This window comes from Euprymna scolopes, chromosome 40 (genome assembly GCF_053919585.1).
Source record: "Euprymna scolopes isolate OS-2025 chromosome 40, ASM5391958v1, whole genome shotgun sequence".
NCBI lineage: Eukaryota > Metazoa > Mollusca > Cephalopoda > Sepiida > Sepiolidae > Euprymna > Euprymna scolopes.
The window spans coordinates 44324895-44341237 of NC_136521.1; the positions used below are offsets into that span (position 1 = coordinate 44324895).

Here is a 16343-nt window from a genome sequence, read left to right on the forward strand (position 1 = left end):
CGACTTGTTCACATGACAATTTCCTTATGTTATGAATGAGTAGGTTTGAAATCACTTTTTAAACAAGGTAGCAAGCTGGTCCAATTATTATCGTAATTGACGCACTGCATTTAGGTTTTGGTTTCGATCTCAGGTCGAGTATTTTTCTTCTTTTTTTTTTTTTTACTTGCAAGAAGTGAACTGTTTAAAAAATACTCGCTTGCACAGGTCCAAGTTTCTTTCCGTTTTATTTTACTTCATCTTTTAAAGAAATTTAACGTTTTGTCTAATACCGGACAACGCCGGGCACATTTGCTAGTATATATATATATATATATATATATATATATATATATATATATATATATATATATATATATATATATGGAACAGATAAAATGTTCATTTGTATAAAATATCGATGGTCAACATGTTGCCACTTGAAACGTATGAGCTGCTATTTGGGATCATGTCTAATAGAGGACTGTGGGGAGTTGAGCAGCGAGATAAGCGAGATTTTTCTTCACAGTATATTTAAACTTCTGCGTCTAGCTACCTTAACAGTGAAGGGTGGGATTTTGCTGCTTGTTGAGTTAGTCGAGAGTATGTACGTCGAGGGGGCATAAATGCTACAAGCTAATCAGAGCGCCTTCGAATTAAGGTAAGTGTAAAACAAGCACGGGGATGCTACACTGCAGTGATGGTACAGAGGTTGGAGGTTGGTCGAAAGTGCGGGACATATTAGATTGTTTGCAGCAGCCTTAGCAATGTCCTCAATGTATTTGTTCCAATTCATGTTGCATGTGAATGTTAAGCCGTGGAGTTTGAATGATGAACAATCAGGTAGGGTTAGTATTAGTCATTGCAATCGGTAATTGAGTTTCTTTTTGTAGTTGTTAAGGGAAAGAAGCTTAGTCTTAGTAGCATTAAATGTTACGATCTCATGGTATTAGATAAACAATCTTACATCTTTTAACTCTGTAGATAAATAAAACGAAGTAAATTATCAGCCGTGAATGTATGTGTAGGTTGTGAAAACAATTAATTTATGATAAGCAATTATCTTAGTTAAATTCAAACACACTTTTATCAGCAATAACATACGAAAACAATGAAACAATAATTTTTTAACAGTATTATAATTAGCAACAGTCAAACAAATCCCATTAAAATATACCAAAGTTCATTAAAACGCATTAAAAACAATGAATTTCAATATTAAAATATGTGTACAGAAACAAAGACAATTAAACAAAGGAATAAAGATTTTATCATCTTTGCTATTTTTTAAATTTGGAATTTGATAGAAATATTTAAGTTTTGTATGTAAAAATTTATGGAGAGCAATGGAGTCATTTTCAATAAAATATTTAAATTGCACAAACAAAAAAAATTAACACAAAAATTAAAATCAATTAAAATTCTTAACATATAATATGTATTAGTATATATTTAGTCCAATTAATATATATTTAGCCCAATGAAAATATATTTAGCCTGATTAAAATATATTAAGCATAATTAAAATATATGGATCACAATTAAAATGTATTGAAACAATAAAACTTATTAAACAATATATTAAGCACAATTAACATTTACTAAAACAATTAAAATCTATTAAACACAAGTAAAATATATTGAGCACAATTAACATTCATTGAAACAATTACAATAAAGACAATAAGAATATATGAAAACAGTAAAAACTTATTAAACACAATTAAAATATCCATTAAAACAATTAAAATCTATTAAACACAATTAAAATATATTGAGCACAATTAACATTCATTAAAACAATTACAATAAAGACAATTAAAATATATGAAAACAGTAAAAACTTATTAAACACAATTAAAATATCCATTAAAACAATTAAAATCTATTAAATACAATTAAAATATATTAAACACAATTAACATTCATTGAACGATTAAAATCTATTATACACAATTTAAACATATTAAAACAATTAAAGTTTATCAAACACAGTTATCAAAACAAATAGAATGCCATTTAGACACAAGTCAAATCTATTAAAAAGATAAAAATCATTACAAACAATTAAAGGTCTATAAAAGTAAATTAACAATATGCTATTTTTTTCAGGTTATTTTCTTCAAAGTCGTAAAATTATTATTTTCATTTTATATGGCTTATTTTATTTTTAAATTTAATATTTTCATTCCTTATTTATTTTTTCCAACACTACTAAAATATGAATGCAATTAAAACACAATTAAAATGCATTATACTTAACTAAACACAAAGCATTACAATTTTGTCAAAACAACTTCTACACAATCATCAGTATTTTTTAACATTAATCATAATTTTAACAAGAATTTTTAATCTTTACTTTTTTTAAATTATATTAATAACTTAATAATTTTATTAATAAGTTTTCTGTCAGTTTTGTAAAATATATACATATAGACATAAATATTTGACATATTCACAAATAAAATTGTAGTACACTTTAAATCTAAAAAAAACATTTCAATCTGTTAATAAATAACAAATATAAAACAGGCAACAATAAATATTTGATAATGATCAAGTTAACATACAAGAACGTAAAACAACCAAATAGACAGTTAAGATTTAAAAAAGCATAACGAGAATTTCTAAGATGTTTTTATTTAATTAATTGTTATTGTCACTTATAATATCTACATTTCGATGATCGAAATTATTAAAAACATTTTATCGATTTTAAAAATATTTTACACATATTTCAAAACTTTTTTCTCTGAAATTTTGCATAATGTCAATATTTTCAAAATATTGCAATACTATCAAAAATAATTTTCCTCCCCGAATAATAAAAACATACAAAAAATACGTGAAACGCAAAACATGTGCTAAGAAAATATTTTCAAAATATTTTTAATCAGTGTAATTATAATTTATCTCTATATTAATAAATTAGAAGCGATTTATTCGCTCTCATCTTCGACACCATAGGAAAACAATTCCTATGAAAACTTTCACACTCAGCTAATACTAATACATTTAATAAATATTATAATTTATCCGCTTCGGCTCACTCTCTCATATATGTAACCCCACATAGTTAGTAGAAAATATTTTATCGTCTTTAAATTTAATCCCCCCACATAACCTACAATCACCGGGTGTTTCTTTTTCATATTCATGCATAACCACATGCCACCGAAAAATTTTTCGTCTTCTTAAATGCAATAACTTTTATACATACTACGTTTGACTAAAAAATTTACTTAAATGTTCACATTTAATTATTAATTTAACAGAATAACGGAATATCTGCAGTTAGAAATAAAATTAACATTCAACACAGTCGCTATTCGGATTAGGTGTTCGTATTTTCGAACAATCAAAAAACATTCGTAGCGTCGGCTTCGAATACATTTAACCAAATAAAACATTCTTCTGACATATAGTATTATAAGTTTTTACAATTTTATGTTTTATATATTAAAATACGGTAATAATTTTCTGATAAAAAATAATCTTAAACAAAAACATATTAAAAGTGAACATGAAATCTGTTTGTGAAAACGGAAATAAACATAAATTACTTAACAGGTTTGATGATGGGAAATAAGAAAAAGAAAGAAAGAAAAAAGGGAGACGAAAGAAGAAAAAGAAATAATGAACTAATAGAAAAGAAAAGAGAAACGTAAATTAAAAAGAAAAAGAAAATTAAAAAAGAAAAGAAAACAACACAAAAAAATAAAAAAGAACATTAAATCAAAATTGTGAAATTTAAGGTTGGTTGGTTGTTTTTGTTTTACGGCATATCAACCCTTTTCGGGTTATTTAATGCCGATTCCAAAGATTCGAAAGAAAAAATTTTTTTAATAGAATATATTTGTTGTTTTCATATCGGTTTGTATTTAACCCATAGTTGGGACCCTAACAAGTACTACCACTCCGGGTCAGAGTGGACCTGGGAGCAATGGTAATTAAGGGTGGCTCCATACTCCCCAAACCCCACAAGCTGGGGCCTCACCACTGGATATAGTTTAAGGTCATATCCAGGACCCCCATTGAGGGACTTTTACCCTCTGCAGGGGGGGGGGCAGTCGGCGTATTCTAATGCCCCACCGGCAGGGCCGGAAATTTAAGGATATAACATATTTATCATAACATTGCAGTTGAATATCTGATTAAACAAAGAAACATTTGACAGTCTTACTCAGAAAATAAATACATATTATAATAAACAAGTAACTGTAGTGAGAAATGTCACAAACATTTAATGAAACAAAAACAAAGGCACAGAGAGAGCACATATTTCCACCAAAATAACCACGTGTATATTTCATTTTATTTATTTGCTCCCGTGAAGGTAAACTCAGACAGAAAGGTCCATGTATAACGTGAGGAAATCTAACTACCCAAAAGGGATACTCTTGTATCCCGAGATGGAAAAAATAAAAATTATCCCAGTCCAGATTCTAGCTGATGGCACCCAAGTATGTTTTTACTTTGGAAATTACTGCTGGGTGACTGGTAAATTTGTCTAGTATTTCGTGGCATAATGTTTAAACGCACCGGACTATAATACACATGGTCCGGGGTTCGATTCCCAGAGAGACACAGTCGAGCTACGGTGATGATAGGTAGAATCCTCGAAACATGCATGTCCGTAGATTAGTGTTTTAAAAATATTTTTTTTAAATAAATAAATATTATATATATATATATATGCATATATATATATGTGTGTGTGTGTGTATATATATATATAATATTTATTTATTGTTATTATATAAATGATAAACATATATAATAAAAATTATATAATCTTTCATATTCTGAAAATTACATATATATATATATATTGTGTACAGAAAGTTGTTAGATGAGACAAGTCATTGGTACCGTCGGTTTCAAGCCCGATAGTTAGGACCGTTTAAGATATCTATATCAAACTCTCTTCAGCCAATACTCGTCTCGTGACGGTACTAATGACTTATCTCATCTAGCAACTTTCTGTACACAAAATATAAATACGCTCTTATATTTCGGATTTTTCTTTTAATTGAGCACTCTGCTGAATTTCTTTTCCCCAAAACACTAATCATATATATATATATATATATATATATATATATATATATATATATATATATATATATATATATATATAATAGAGAATTATCTCTGCAATAATAATTACGAAATCTGCATTAATTAAAATATATTAATATATTTTACCAGAGGGCAATTTCAGTCCTCACGCCTGCTAGTTTACGAATAAGATAAAGTGCAGTCTAATAGATTTAGCTTTTTAATTACTTTATAATTTTACATCAAGTTTTTTTATAAATTCGTTTTTATTTTGTACTGTTCTATTTTCATTTCAATAAAATAGCTGAATGTATAAGATGAAAAAGCGCAATGAATTGCGTGCAAGAAAGGGTTGTTAAGTGTATATCTATATTGTAAACCTTACTGGACAGAAAGAAAAATAGATTATCATTTCTAAACGCTTATATATGGCGGCAACTTTTAGTGTCCCGCAGCAATTTTGTGCCGAAAAGTTCTGTACAGCTGGAAGTGTGTGTGTTTGCATTTCTTGGTAAATTATTTTATCATTGTTATCGTTTTGATTTTGGTAAATGTTGGTGGAGATGTGTACTCTTCGAGTGCGTTATTGTTTTTTTTTTTCGTTTTTTTTTAATAAACATACAATCATGTGTCATTATACATATAATTACACCTGAAAAACGAATCAAAAGACAGTTACGGCCACAAAAAAAAAGAAAACATATCATGAAAAGAGTTGAACTGAAACCAAAAAAGATACGCTAACATATTCGAAAAAATACAAACGATTGACAAAACAAAGTTGTATCACATCACTACACAGAACTTTATATGCTAGTCTTTCTATCGAAGTAGACAAGAGGTCAAGAGGTCAAGAGGGAGTATTGCCTCGGAGAATACACTGATGAGCAGTAAAAAGTACAAAAGCTCAAATTCGCGATTTATTCTTTTTTCTTTTTTCTTCCAACATTGCCCAGCTTTTTATTGAAACCAACCGAGAGCTCTTTTTAGTATCCTCACTTTATCTTATTATGAGGACAACTGTAATATACAAAATCATTTTTTAATTACTTTATCCCACACAAACAACGTGTGTAATGCTGTACACCTTTTTTAGCGGCATCGTTACATTTTAACGGACCAAACACATTGTAGACTCCGTCGCAAGGAAACAAAAGAAAGAAAAAGCTTGACGCACTTTTTTTTCTTTTTTTTTTTAACAACAGCTATTATATCTGGTATTTCCAACAACGCACTTTTTTTCTGGATATTTAAACACTTCATTTCTCCTTCTCCGGCCACGTGTGACTTCTTGTCTCTACGGTGACTTCACCCACATGTCTCGAACCCGTATTGGTTTCGTCACATCTCGAACACCATTTATCGAACACCGCTTCTTTTTTTTTTTTTATCTCTGCTGTTACGTCATATCACACAGCCTGCTTGGTCATTTGCATATGGTTGCTGCTTTTCCCCAGCATCAGCGGCTCTGTTACACGTGTAATATGATATTTTTCCATATTATGACCATAAAATCTAAGTCAGAATAGGGAATAACACATATTTTACTTGAAGAATATTAATGTGCTGTATTTTTTACCAACTAAAATTGTATTTATTTCCTGTAAAAGTTTTTAAACTATGTAAACACATAAAGAAAAATTAAATCCTGAAAGTACTTCATCTCGGACAATGCTGGAAAATCCATAATAATGTAGTAAATAAAGGACAATCAGTATATATATATATATATATATATATATATATATATATATATATATATATATATATATATATATACTTGTACTTTTTTGTAGAAAAAGAAATTCCATACAGTGCTCTATTATTAGGGAAAAAGCCTTTCTCGAAATAAGAGCAATATAGTTTTTGTATAATATATACAGGAATTTACATTTATATCGGTAGTCGGTACCGACGGTTTCAAGCCCGGTAGTTGAGGACTGCTCTTAATGTCCGCCTCAGGCTCTCTTCAGCCGACTCTCATCTGTCTTTAACCGGAATCGGAACTCTATATATGCACACCATAATTTTTATTTATTTATTTATTTATTTATTTATTTTATCCTTTATATATATATATATATATATATATATATATATATATATATATATATATATATATTTGTATTTTTTATGTATTTTTTAAGTAGCATAAAAAAAAATATATATATAAAGGATAAAATAAATAAATAAATAAATAAAAATTATGGTGTGCATATATAGAGTTCCGGTTCCGGTTAAAGACAGATGAGAGTCGGCTGAAGAGAGCCTGAGGCGGACATTAAGAGCAGTCCTCAACTACCGGGCTTGAAACCGTCAGTACCGACTACCGATGTAAATGTAAATTCCTGTATATATATATATATATATATATATATATATATATATATATATATATATATATATATATATATATATATATACGGAAATTCTGCATTAAATTACGTAGAATCACAACAAAATTATTGTTTGACAAAGAAGTGCAAATAATTTTTAATGATTTTTTCTTAATCCATAGATTTTAAAAGAATGGCAAATTTCATCGGAGGAAATGTTGTTAGTGAAATAGATATGGGTAAATTAAATATGTTGCTTATTAACACATAAATTGGACATTAAATTTGAAATAATAGCGTAAAAAGGATCATCCATGGTTAAATAAATGAAGTTGCAAGAATAGTTGTAAAATCCAAAGATATGAATACTGATATATACCAGAATGAAATTCGGGCGTTTTTTTTAAAGCATATTCAAGGCTGGAGGATAAAATCTTTGAAGATCCAAGTCATGCATATGTAGTAATCCATTATTTTCAATTTGGAAGAATCTTTTGGACGGTTCTTTGAATAACTTTGGATTGTCTTATAAGTATAGATACTAATATTTATTTGGATTTTAGTTCTACGGTATTATACAATCTGTAATCCTAAGGCATTCAAGTATATATATATATATATATATATATATATATATATATATATATATATATATATATATATATAACTACTTAATTTACTCACATAAAATTAATATACGAAAGTATAGATTTATGTGTAAACTTTAAGTATTTACTTTAAAAGTGCTCAATACGTAGGTAGAGCTAGTTAGTAAATTATAAAATATATATGGCGATTAAGCTACACTGAATATTCCGCGTTTCATCCACTCTAGGGCTCTTCAGGCTTATGCACCTTGAAGAGTCCTAGAGTGGATGAAATGCGGAATATTCAGTGTAGCTTAATCGCCATATATTTTATAACTTACTATATATATATATATATATATATATAAAATGGGTTAAGAAATTCCAACGAAAGAAAGATGTATATTTAAATAAGGGGTTGGTTACCAACAATGTGTATTTTTTAACATTATTTTATTATTCCGTGTCTTGGTTTTTCATTGAGAATTATGTTTAGATCATTGTGATAATGTTTTTAAATCATTGAAATCGGTTTTAACGCGTTTCAGACGTTCTGTAAAGCGTCCTCTTCAGAAATTATTTTCAAAATGTGTTGGATTCGTAGTTCATTTGAAATGTTTCCAAGAGGTGGAAACGTGTGTCTACTATTCATTGGAATGTTCAATTTTTTTACTGTTTTATTGGACTGTGGTCACTCCTGTGTAGTGTTTCTCTCTCTCACTCTCTCTTTCTGCTTGCCGAATGAATATGGTCCTTGCTAATGGAGCCAGAGGTGGCTTCTGTCGCCCGGTTCAAATCTATCGACTGATCTTAATCGTGACACCCTGCACTGAAGATTCCCGAAAGGTTGAAACACTAGTGTCTGTAGGTATTTAATAATAATTATAGTAAATAGTTATATATATACATATATATATATAGTCAGCTTTTGCTCCATATTTAACGATTACGTAATTATGGATGAGACGTAAATATGACGTAATATGACATTGCTTAAATATAAATCTCATGCACAAACATATTTGAAGAAGTTTGAACAAGTTTTGGACATGACGGACGTGACGTATGTATGACGTATGTATGACGTAATATGACGTAATATGACGTTACTAGCAGTCTTCTAGTTTGAAGAAAGAAAAAATAAACAATTCACAGGTACAAAACCAGCCAAGAAAAACCTTGAACGAATGAAACCACGTGGACGTGTAGATTTGGACGCGTAGATTTGGACGTGTAGATTTGGACGTGATGTACCAACAGGGAAGACGGCAATTTTTTTAGGTCAGCAACCCTGAGGGTCACGGTGACAATACGTACATTTCTTCTGGATTGACTTGTCCATGACCGATTGTGTTGCTTAGGGCGATTAGCGCTTGAAGTTCGGCGATCCTCTGGTCTGAGGATGTACGCTTAAAGGTGCTGCGGAAGTTACAAGACATTTTTATCAAAAAAGAGAAAGAGAAAATATCATGAAGATGACTCACGTGTTTTCTTTATGGAAATCAAGACAATAACATTATCAAAATAGAGCCCTAACCCTTAACCCTTAACCCTAACCTTAATTACTTCCTATCTTATGTTTTGAGTCGAGGAATCACATGATCGAGCGTATCTCTTGTATATCTCTTATCATAAACTTAGCTTCATTTATGAGTTCATATATTTGTGCGCACATTCAATCATAAGTACGGTATAATCACGTTGACACACCGGTTCATGTTCGATCACCGATGTTAAGCAATGTTGAGCCTAGCTAGTACCAGATGGGTGACCATTTGGGAATTCTAGGCGCTGTATGTACTCTCCGCTTATCTCGGCATTGTTTCCGGTCGTCTTTATCCTCCTCTTGCCACTGGTGTGTAACAATGTCGACTCAGGAGAGGTGTTGTTGGTGATTGCGCACCACTTGCCACAAAAATTTCACACGCAGGCACCCTTACAGTGGGTATCCATAGTCTGTCAAGACTAGAGGAAGCCGTTATTCAATCATAAAATAATTAACCGATCATCAAGAACACAGCGGCGCGGCTAGGCGTAAAGTGTTCTAACATGGGATATATTTAGTTTAATTTTTTTTCTTTTTTGCTAAGGAGGTTACTAAAGATCTCTGTTCAGTCTAGAAAGACAGTGGATGACCCCTGTAAGAGATGGTTGCGCGTATAATTGCGAGGCAAGATTTGCACAATCTCCAACCGCATCTCTCCTGAATCGGCACTGCTTGAGTCTACCGGCAAGAAGAAGTCCAAGACGACTGTAAACAATGCCGAGATAAGCAGAGAGCATATCCAGCACTTGGAATTTTCAAATGGTACCCCATTTTAGTACCGACCAACCTCAACGTTGCTTAACTTCGGTGATCTAAAGGGAACCGTTGTATCAACGTGATTATGCTCAGAAAGTAAAAATAAGATGAAAGCGTAGCGTAAAATTACAGGTGACGCCATTTTTTCTGCGTGTTTAACAATGAATATAAATTAATAAATATTCCCCAAATTTCAGTTTCTCCGGAGTAATTTTCAAAGATTTTACGAAAATAATATGGACACAATCTCCGATTTGAATATTCAACTGCTTCAGATTTGCATTGAACTGATCTATAGTCATTAGACGACAATTAAGCAAGATTCCGAATTTCTATTTCGGTGGTTCTATATTATACGAACGAAGTTGGAAAATGAAAATATTGAATTTTAAGTTAAACAAATGGCACCTACGTAATCGCCATGGCACAAATAGTAACACATCCAAAAATTGCGAAAAACAATAAGGAAGAAATGCAATTATTGATGAAAAGCAGTTTTGGATAATTGTTATGTATGTAGGGAAAGAAAAGTGTCCGACAGTTTGAAATGCGGTGCGTCACGTGACGCAAGCAAAATGGGAAGTAACTCCGTTTTAACCGAATTTATCTAGTCTCTTTTTTATTTATTGAGATTGTCGGACTGACTTCCTCATCTTGGTTGTTATAGTCACAACGTTTCGGCCGTTTTGCCCTCTGGCCTTCATCAGGTGTCTTGTATCGAACTAGGGAACCGTTTGTCAGGAGTCTCTAACCCAACCCTTTATTATTATTACGGGGGTACCGTGTTCGGACTCTAGCTAGGCTCTGGGACATAATTGCTGACTCTCTGTTTTGAATGTTACTTTTCACTGCCTTCGTTCATGATTGAACTCAGCACCTTTGGGTAACTGTAAACTTTGATACAACGTCTAGGACCACTCGGCCATATGTCACTAGGCGTTGTGACTATAACAACCAAGATGAGGAAGTCAGTCCGACAATCTCAATAAATGAGAACACCTCATCTCAAAAATACAGACAATTATTCTTTTTTATGTTAAGAAAATCGATCGAATTCGATTAATTTCACATATTTCTTTTTTAATTAATAATTATTTTTCTACCTAATCGTTTTCACTAATTTTTGGATATATTACTATTCGCGCCATGACAATTAATAATTATAATAGTTAACTAATTTTCTTAAATATAAATACAGCGACATAATAATACTTAACTAGTTGCTTCAATATAAATAAGCCTATGTAATAATAGTTAACTAACTACTTAAATATGAATAAGTCAACGTTTTTATACTTAACTAATTTCTTAAATATAAATACCTCATGCTAAATCTAACACTAAGCTCTACGATTGTAAATTTAAAAGTTGATTCAAGCTGAAATACAATTTAAAAATAGCAATTAGTTTTCTGAAAGAAAAGTTATCATTATTCTAGAAAATAATTAAAACGTATTATTACCTTTTTCCTAGAAACAAAATGGCTGTCAATTAATTAATAACGAATAAATTAAGACAACATGTTTCACAAAAGGACGCCATCTTTTTAGAAACGGGTCTAAAAATTCATTTCTTCCTGTCGATGAAATGAAAATCGCGCAAACATTGAAGCACATAGAAGAAACGTTCAAATGAAAAACGGTTATTTGAGACAGCGGACGTTATTACAAGAGAAATGGAAGGCGATCGAGAAAGAATAAAGTGAGCGCTTAGCGAAATGTCTCCAATTATGCAAAAAGTCATGTAATGTTTACAGTCCAGAACAGGTAAACAAAATATTTAAATAAAATAAAGCATCAAATAATTTATAGCAAACGCATTAGAATGAAATTCTTAACCAACTTGTAGAATTTATTGTGTGGAAACGTTTTTAAATATTTATTTCGGTGTTTTAACTCCTTATACACGGTCTTACAGGTCACACACCGAAAAAAATCGAAATACAGTATTCCGACTTCTTATTGTTGAATACTCTTTGACTGTTTACTGTGCATGTCCAGCATTTATAGGTACTTAATTTCCCTTAATTCATTTGTTTTTTGTTGGAAACATACGAGTACAATGTTAGCCTACAAAGTCGACTTTGCGATCTGTTTCGAATCTCTGAATCTCCTCTGGGAGTAATTGTCACTTCCTAAACTGACGATTGCTTAAGCATGAAGCTCTAGTATCCGTAGGTATGAATATAATTTTTAATATTTATTAAATATATATACACACACATATATATATATATATATATATATATATATATATATATATATATATAGCTCTAGGTAATTACATCTATTGAGCTTATCATAACTGTAACTGTAAAACTCAGAACACAGCACCTTTAAACTTTACTGAGACTTTGCTCATTTAGACCATGTCTGTTACACTCTAATATATATATATATATATATATATATATATATATATATATATATAGAGAGAGAGAGAGAGAGAGAGAGAGAGTGTATATATATATATATATATATATATATATATATATATATATATATATATATATATATATAAATTACAATAAGTTTACCAAGGTAATCAATATGGTAAACTTAAAATATATTATAAATATTAAAGAGTTAATATTTACAAGTAAAGTAATCTCAACCAGATGTAAAAGCTCAATAAAACCGAAAAGGAAATAGAGCTTATAATATGAACAAATGATTAGTAAAACATGTTAAAAGACATCTTGAAAAAGAGCTCAAAACATATTTAATTTTAAAAAAGGAAGCACAAGATAAGCAGATTAAGGACTATCCACTTATCTTGTGCTTCCTTTTTTAAAATTAAATATGTTTTTAACCCTTTTTCAAGATGTCTTTTAATATGTTTTATTGATCATTTGTTCATATATATATATATATATATATATATATATATATATATATATATATATATATATATATATATATATATATATTAGAGCGTAACGGACAGGGTCTAAATGAGCAAAGTGCAAAGTCTCAGTAAAATACATTTAAAGGTGCTGTGTTCTGGGTATTCCAGTTATGATAAGCTCAATAGATGTAATTACCTAGAGCTATATATAGAAAGTGTGTGAAATAATCAATCAAGTTTTCATACGAGAAAACATAACATATCGTCTCCTCATCGGAATATGCTGATGAAGAGACGACATCCAGAAATATTTTACTCATTTCTCGATGGTTTTATTTGTAAATATCGAATGAATAAAAGGATATCGTTTCCGAAACGATTGTACATATTAACGTGATTTTGTTATGTTTCCTCCCATGAAAACTTGATTTATAATTTCCCTCTTTATATATATATATATATATATATATATATATATATATATATATATATATATATATATATATATACTTGTTTATTGTTATATAAACATGCTCACATCCCGCTGCTACAAATAGCCACTTGTTTCAATCAAACAACAGATATCATCAGGCAGCGACTTGACTATTCAAAAGTTCAATGAATAACGGCTTATTCATTGAACTTTTGAATAGTCAAGTCGCTGCCTGATGATATCTGTTGTTTGATTGAAACAAGTGGCTATTTGTAGCAGCGGGATGTGAGCATGTTTATATAACAATAAACAAGTATTATCAGCTCTTTTTATTGAGCACTATCTAACAACCTCGTTGAATTCATTAGTCCATTACTTTTGAATATAAAAAAAACCCGAGTATATATATATATATATATATATATATATATATGATGAAAATTATAGAAATAATACTCTGATGCGCAGGAGAGATGAAAAAGGAAGAAACCAAATGATATGCTCATCAACCTTTCATCTTTACTTCAAGACTTCTTCGAGGTGAATGATGCCACAAATTGATAAGGTTATCCATCAAATCAGAAAGAGGCAGGAAAAGATCCCATATAAATTTATGTCTGCCCATCTGCGTCTCTCAATTCTTCTCTTCAAGATTAAGTTAACAAAACAAATTAAGTAAACAATTAATTAAACACGTATGGGTCTCTCTTCCCTGAGCAAACCTTTCTCACCAATAAAACTTTTGAAATCTCAGCAAGTCTCTCTTGAGTTTCCACGCAGGGTTAGATACGCCTGAAGTTAAATGAAAGATCAAGAACCAAAAGAGGATCCCGGCCAATGTATAGAAAAGCGACGATGAAGACTAGCGATCGCGCACGTATATTTAAAAGAGACTTTATTTGATTTATCTTGTCACCTAATCGCTCACTTGTTACGTTGTCGTATCATAAAATGAGCGTTTGTATATTCGTTGAAATTGGAATGGAGATGATATATTAAAACGTGTCTATTTATAAAAGATTGATTGTTTGTTTATCTTATCAGAGTTAATGTGTTGTATTTGATCGTCTAGTGGTCTTTCTATTACATATGTTCATATGCTGTTAAGTGTGAATATGTGTGTGACATGTCATTTGAACATACCTTCTGCCATTTTGTTGGTCCATCTGGAAATTCTCGTCTGGCAGGGAGATTGATACCTGTTTTTGGGGACGAAGATTTATTTCACACCAAGACAAGAAATTGGTTCTATAGTTTTTTTTTATTCACCTTCCAGTTTGTTCCCAGAAGATTGGAAAGTGAATTTTGCCTTTGTTGTAGGTCTTATTTCTACCACGTCAGCGTTCGTCCCCCTCCAGCAAAAGGAAGGAGACAAAGGCGAAGCCGTCCGCTCTCTTCCAAGTCCCAACCAAATCTCCTCGATTCTGCTAACCTGATCACATGACTCACGCGCAATCCAATCAGCTGATCATAACTTCCTGTCAACGTGTCTACACTGTAATTCACACTCTCCCTCCTCTCTCTCTCTCTCTCTTTATCTCTCTCTATCCATTCTCTAACACACTGACTAAAACGCATATGTGCAAAATTGCGCGTTTACATAAAAGACTAGGTGCGAACTTTGTTTAACGTTGCAAAACGTTAACAATGTGTGCGAAATCGTTAACATTCCTTAAAATGCTCACCTTTCTCTTTGCCTCTTCCCTTTCTTTGCTTTTCTGGGTGTGTGCGCCCTCCTCGACATATCTCTGTGAGGAAGGCGACGGATGATCCGGTCACGTGACGACAATTAATTACGGGACGCAGGAAGCTCGCGCAGCGATAGTGAGAAGGAAGGAGAATGAAAGAACGGAAGGAGACGAAGATAGGAGTCGAGGGAAAATGAGAAGAAAGAGAGAAACAGAGTGAAGTGAATACGTACATAGAAAAGAAGAGAGGGAGAAAAAAAATAAAATAAAGGACAGGGTTATACTAAGTAGACCGGCTTGACACACAAAGAGAAATCTATATCAAGAAAGAAAAAAGATATTTAAAAAAAAAAACAACCACAAAGAAAAAGGAAGAAAAGGCAAACAACTACAGAAAGAAAAGAAAGGAAAGAAAGATAAATAAAGAGAAAAAAGAGAAGGAAAAAATATTCATGGAAAATCACAGACCGAATGATTTAAGTATCTTTTATATGTTTGTATATACAGCATAATCGCGTTGACACACCGGTTCTCGTCAAATCACCAAAGTTAAGCAACGTTGAGCCTGGTTAGTACCAGATGGGTAACCATTTGGGAATTCTAGGCGCTGTATGTGCTCTCCACTTATCTCGGCATTTGTTTCCAGTCGTCCTGTACATACACTTCACTCGACACTGGTATTTAACAATGTTGACCCAGGAGAGGTGTGGTTGGAGATTGCGAACCTCCTGACACAAAAATTTCATGCACAGGCACCCCTACGGTGGGATATCTGCCGCTGTCAAAAACTGAAGGAGGCTTTTTTATATGTTTATATGTAAAGTCTTAAACTAATTAACTGATCATTATGAATTAAACAAACAAAAGAAACTATTGCTAAACGTAAGTGGTCCAAATGTTGAAGATACAAGATACCAGATGTTTTTGTATTTGCATTTAAAATTGTCATAGACTCTCGAAAATTCAGTATCTTATTGCTATATATCTTATGAAATAAATGACCATTTTTTTATGAGTTCAGATTCAAATGAACAGCTACAGAAGGAATTGGAATACACCCTGCTAAAGCCTGATCGTCACAGCTGGTTAGATTCAAAATAGCAATCT

At 31.1% G+C, this 16343-nt stretch overlaps 1 protein-coding gene and 2 pseudogenes across 6 annotated transcripts in view; 2 read left to right on the plus strand and 1 right to left on the minus strand.

The window, feature by feature from the left end:
- The window catches only part of LOC145265512 (uncharacterized), a 141063-nt gene that overhangs the window by 14380 nt on the left and 110340 nt on the right, over positions 1–16343 (minus strand). For 2 of the 6 annotated variants that reach the window (XM_080121417.1, XM_080121418.1), the window contains exon 3: positions 9284–9385. The exons of the other annotated variants lie outside the window; for them this stretch is intronic. In XM_080121417.1, the coding sequence (XP_079977543.1) occupies positions 9284–9385 (102 nt within the window). The remainder of the gene's footprint in view (positions 1–9283; positions 9386–16343) is intronic. 6 annotated transcript variants of the gene reach the window in all.
- LOC145265792 (5S ribosomal RNA) lies at positions 9650–9766 on the plus strand (annotated as a pseudogene).
- LOC145265916 (5S ribosomal RNA) lies at positions 15736–15852 on the plus strand (annotated as a pseudogene).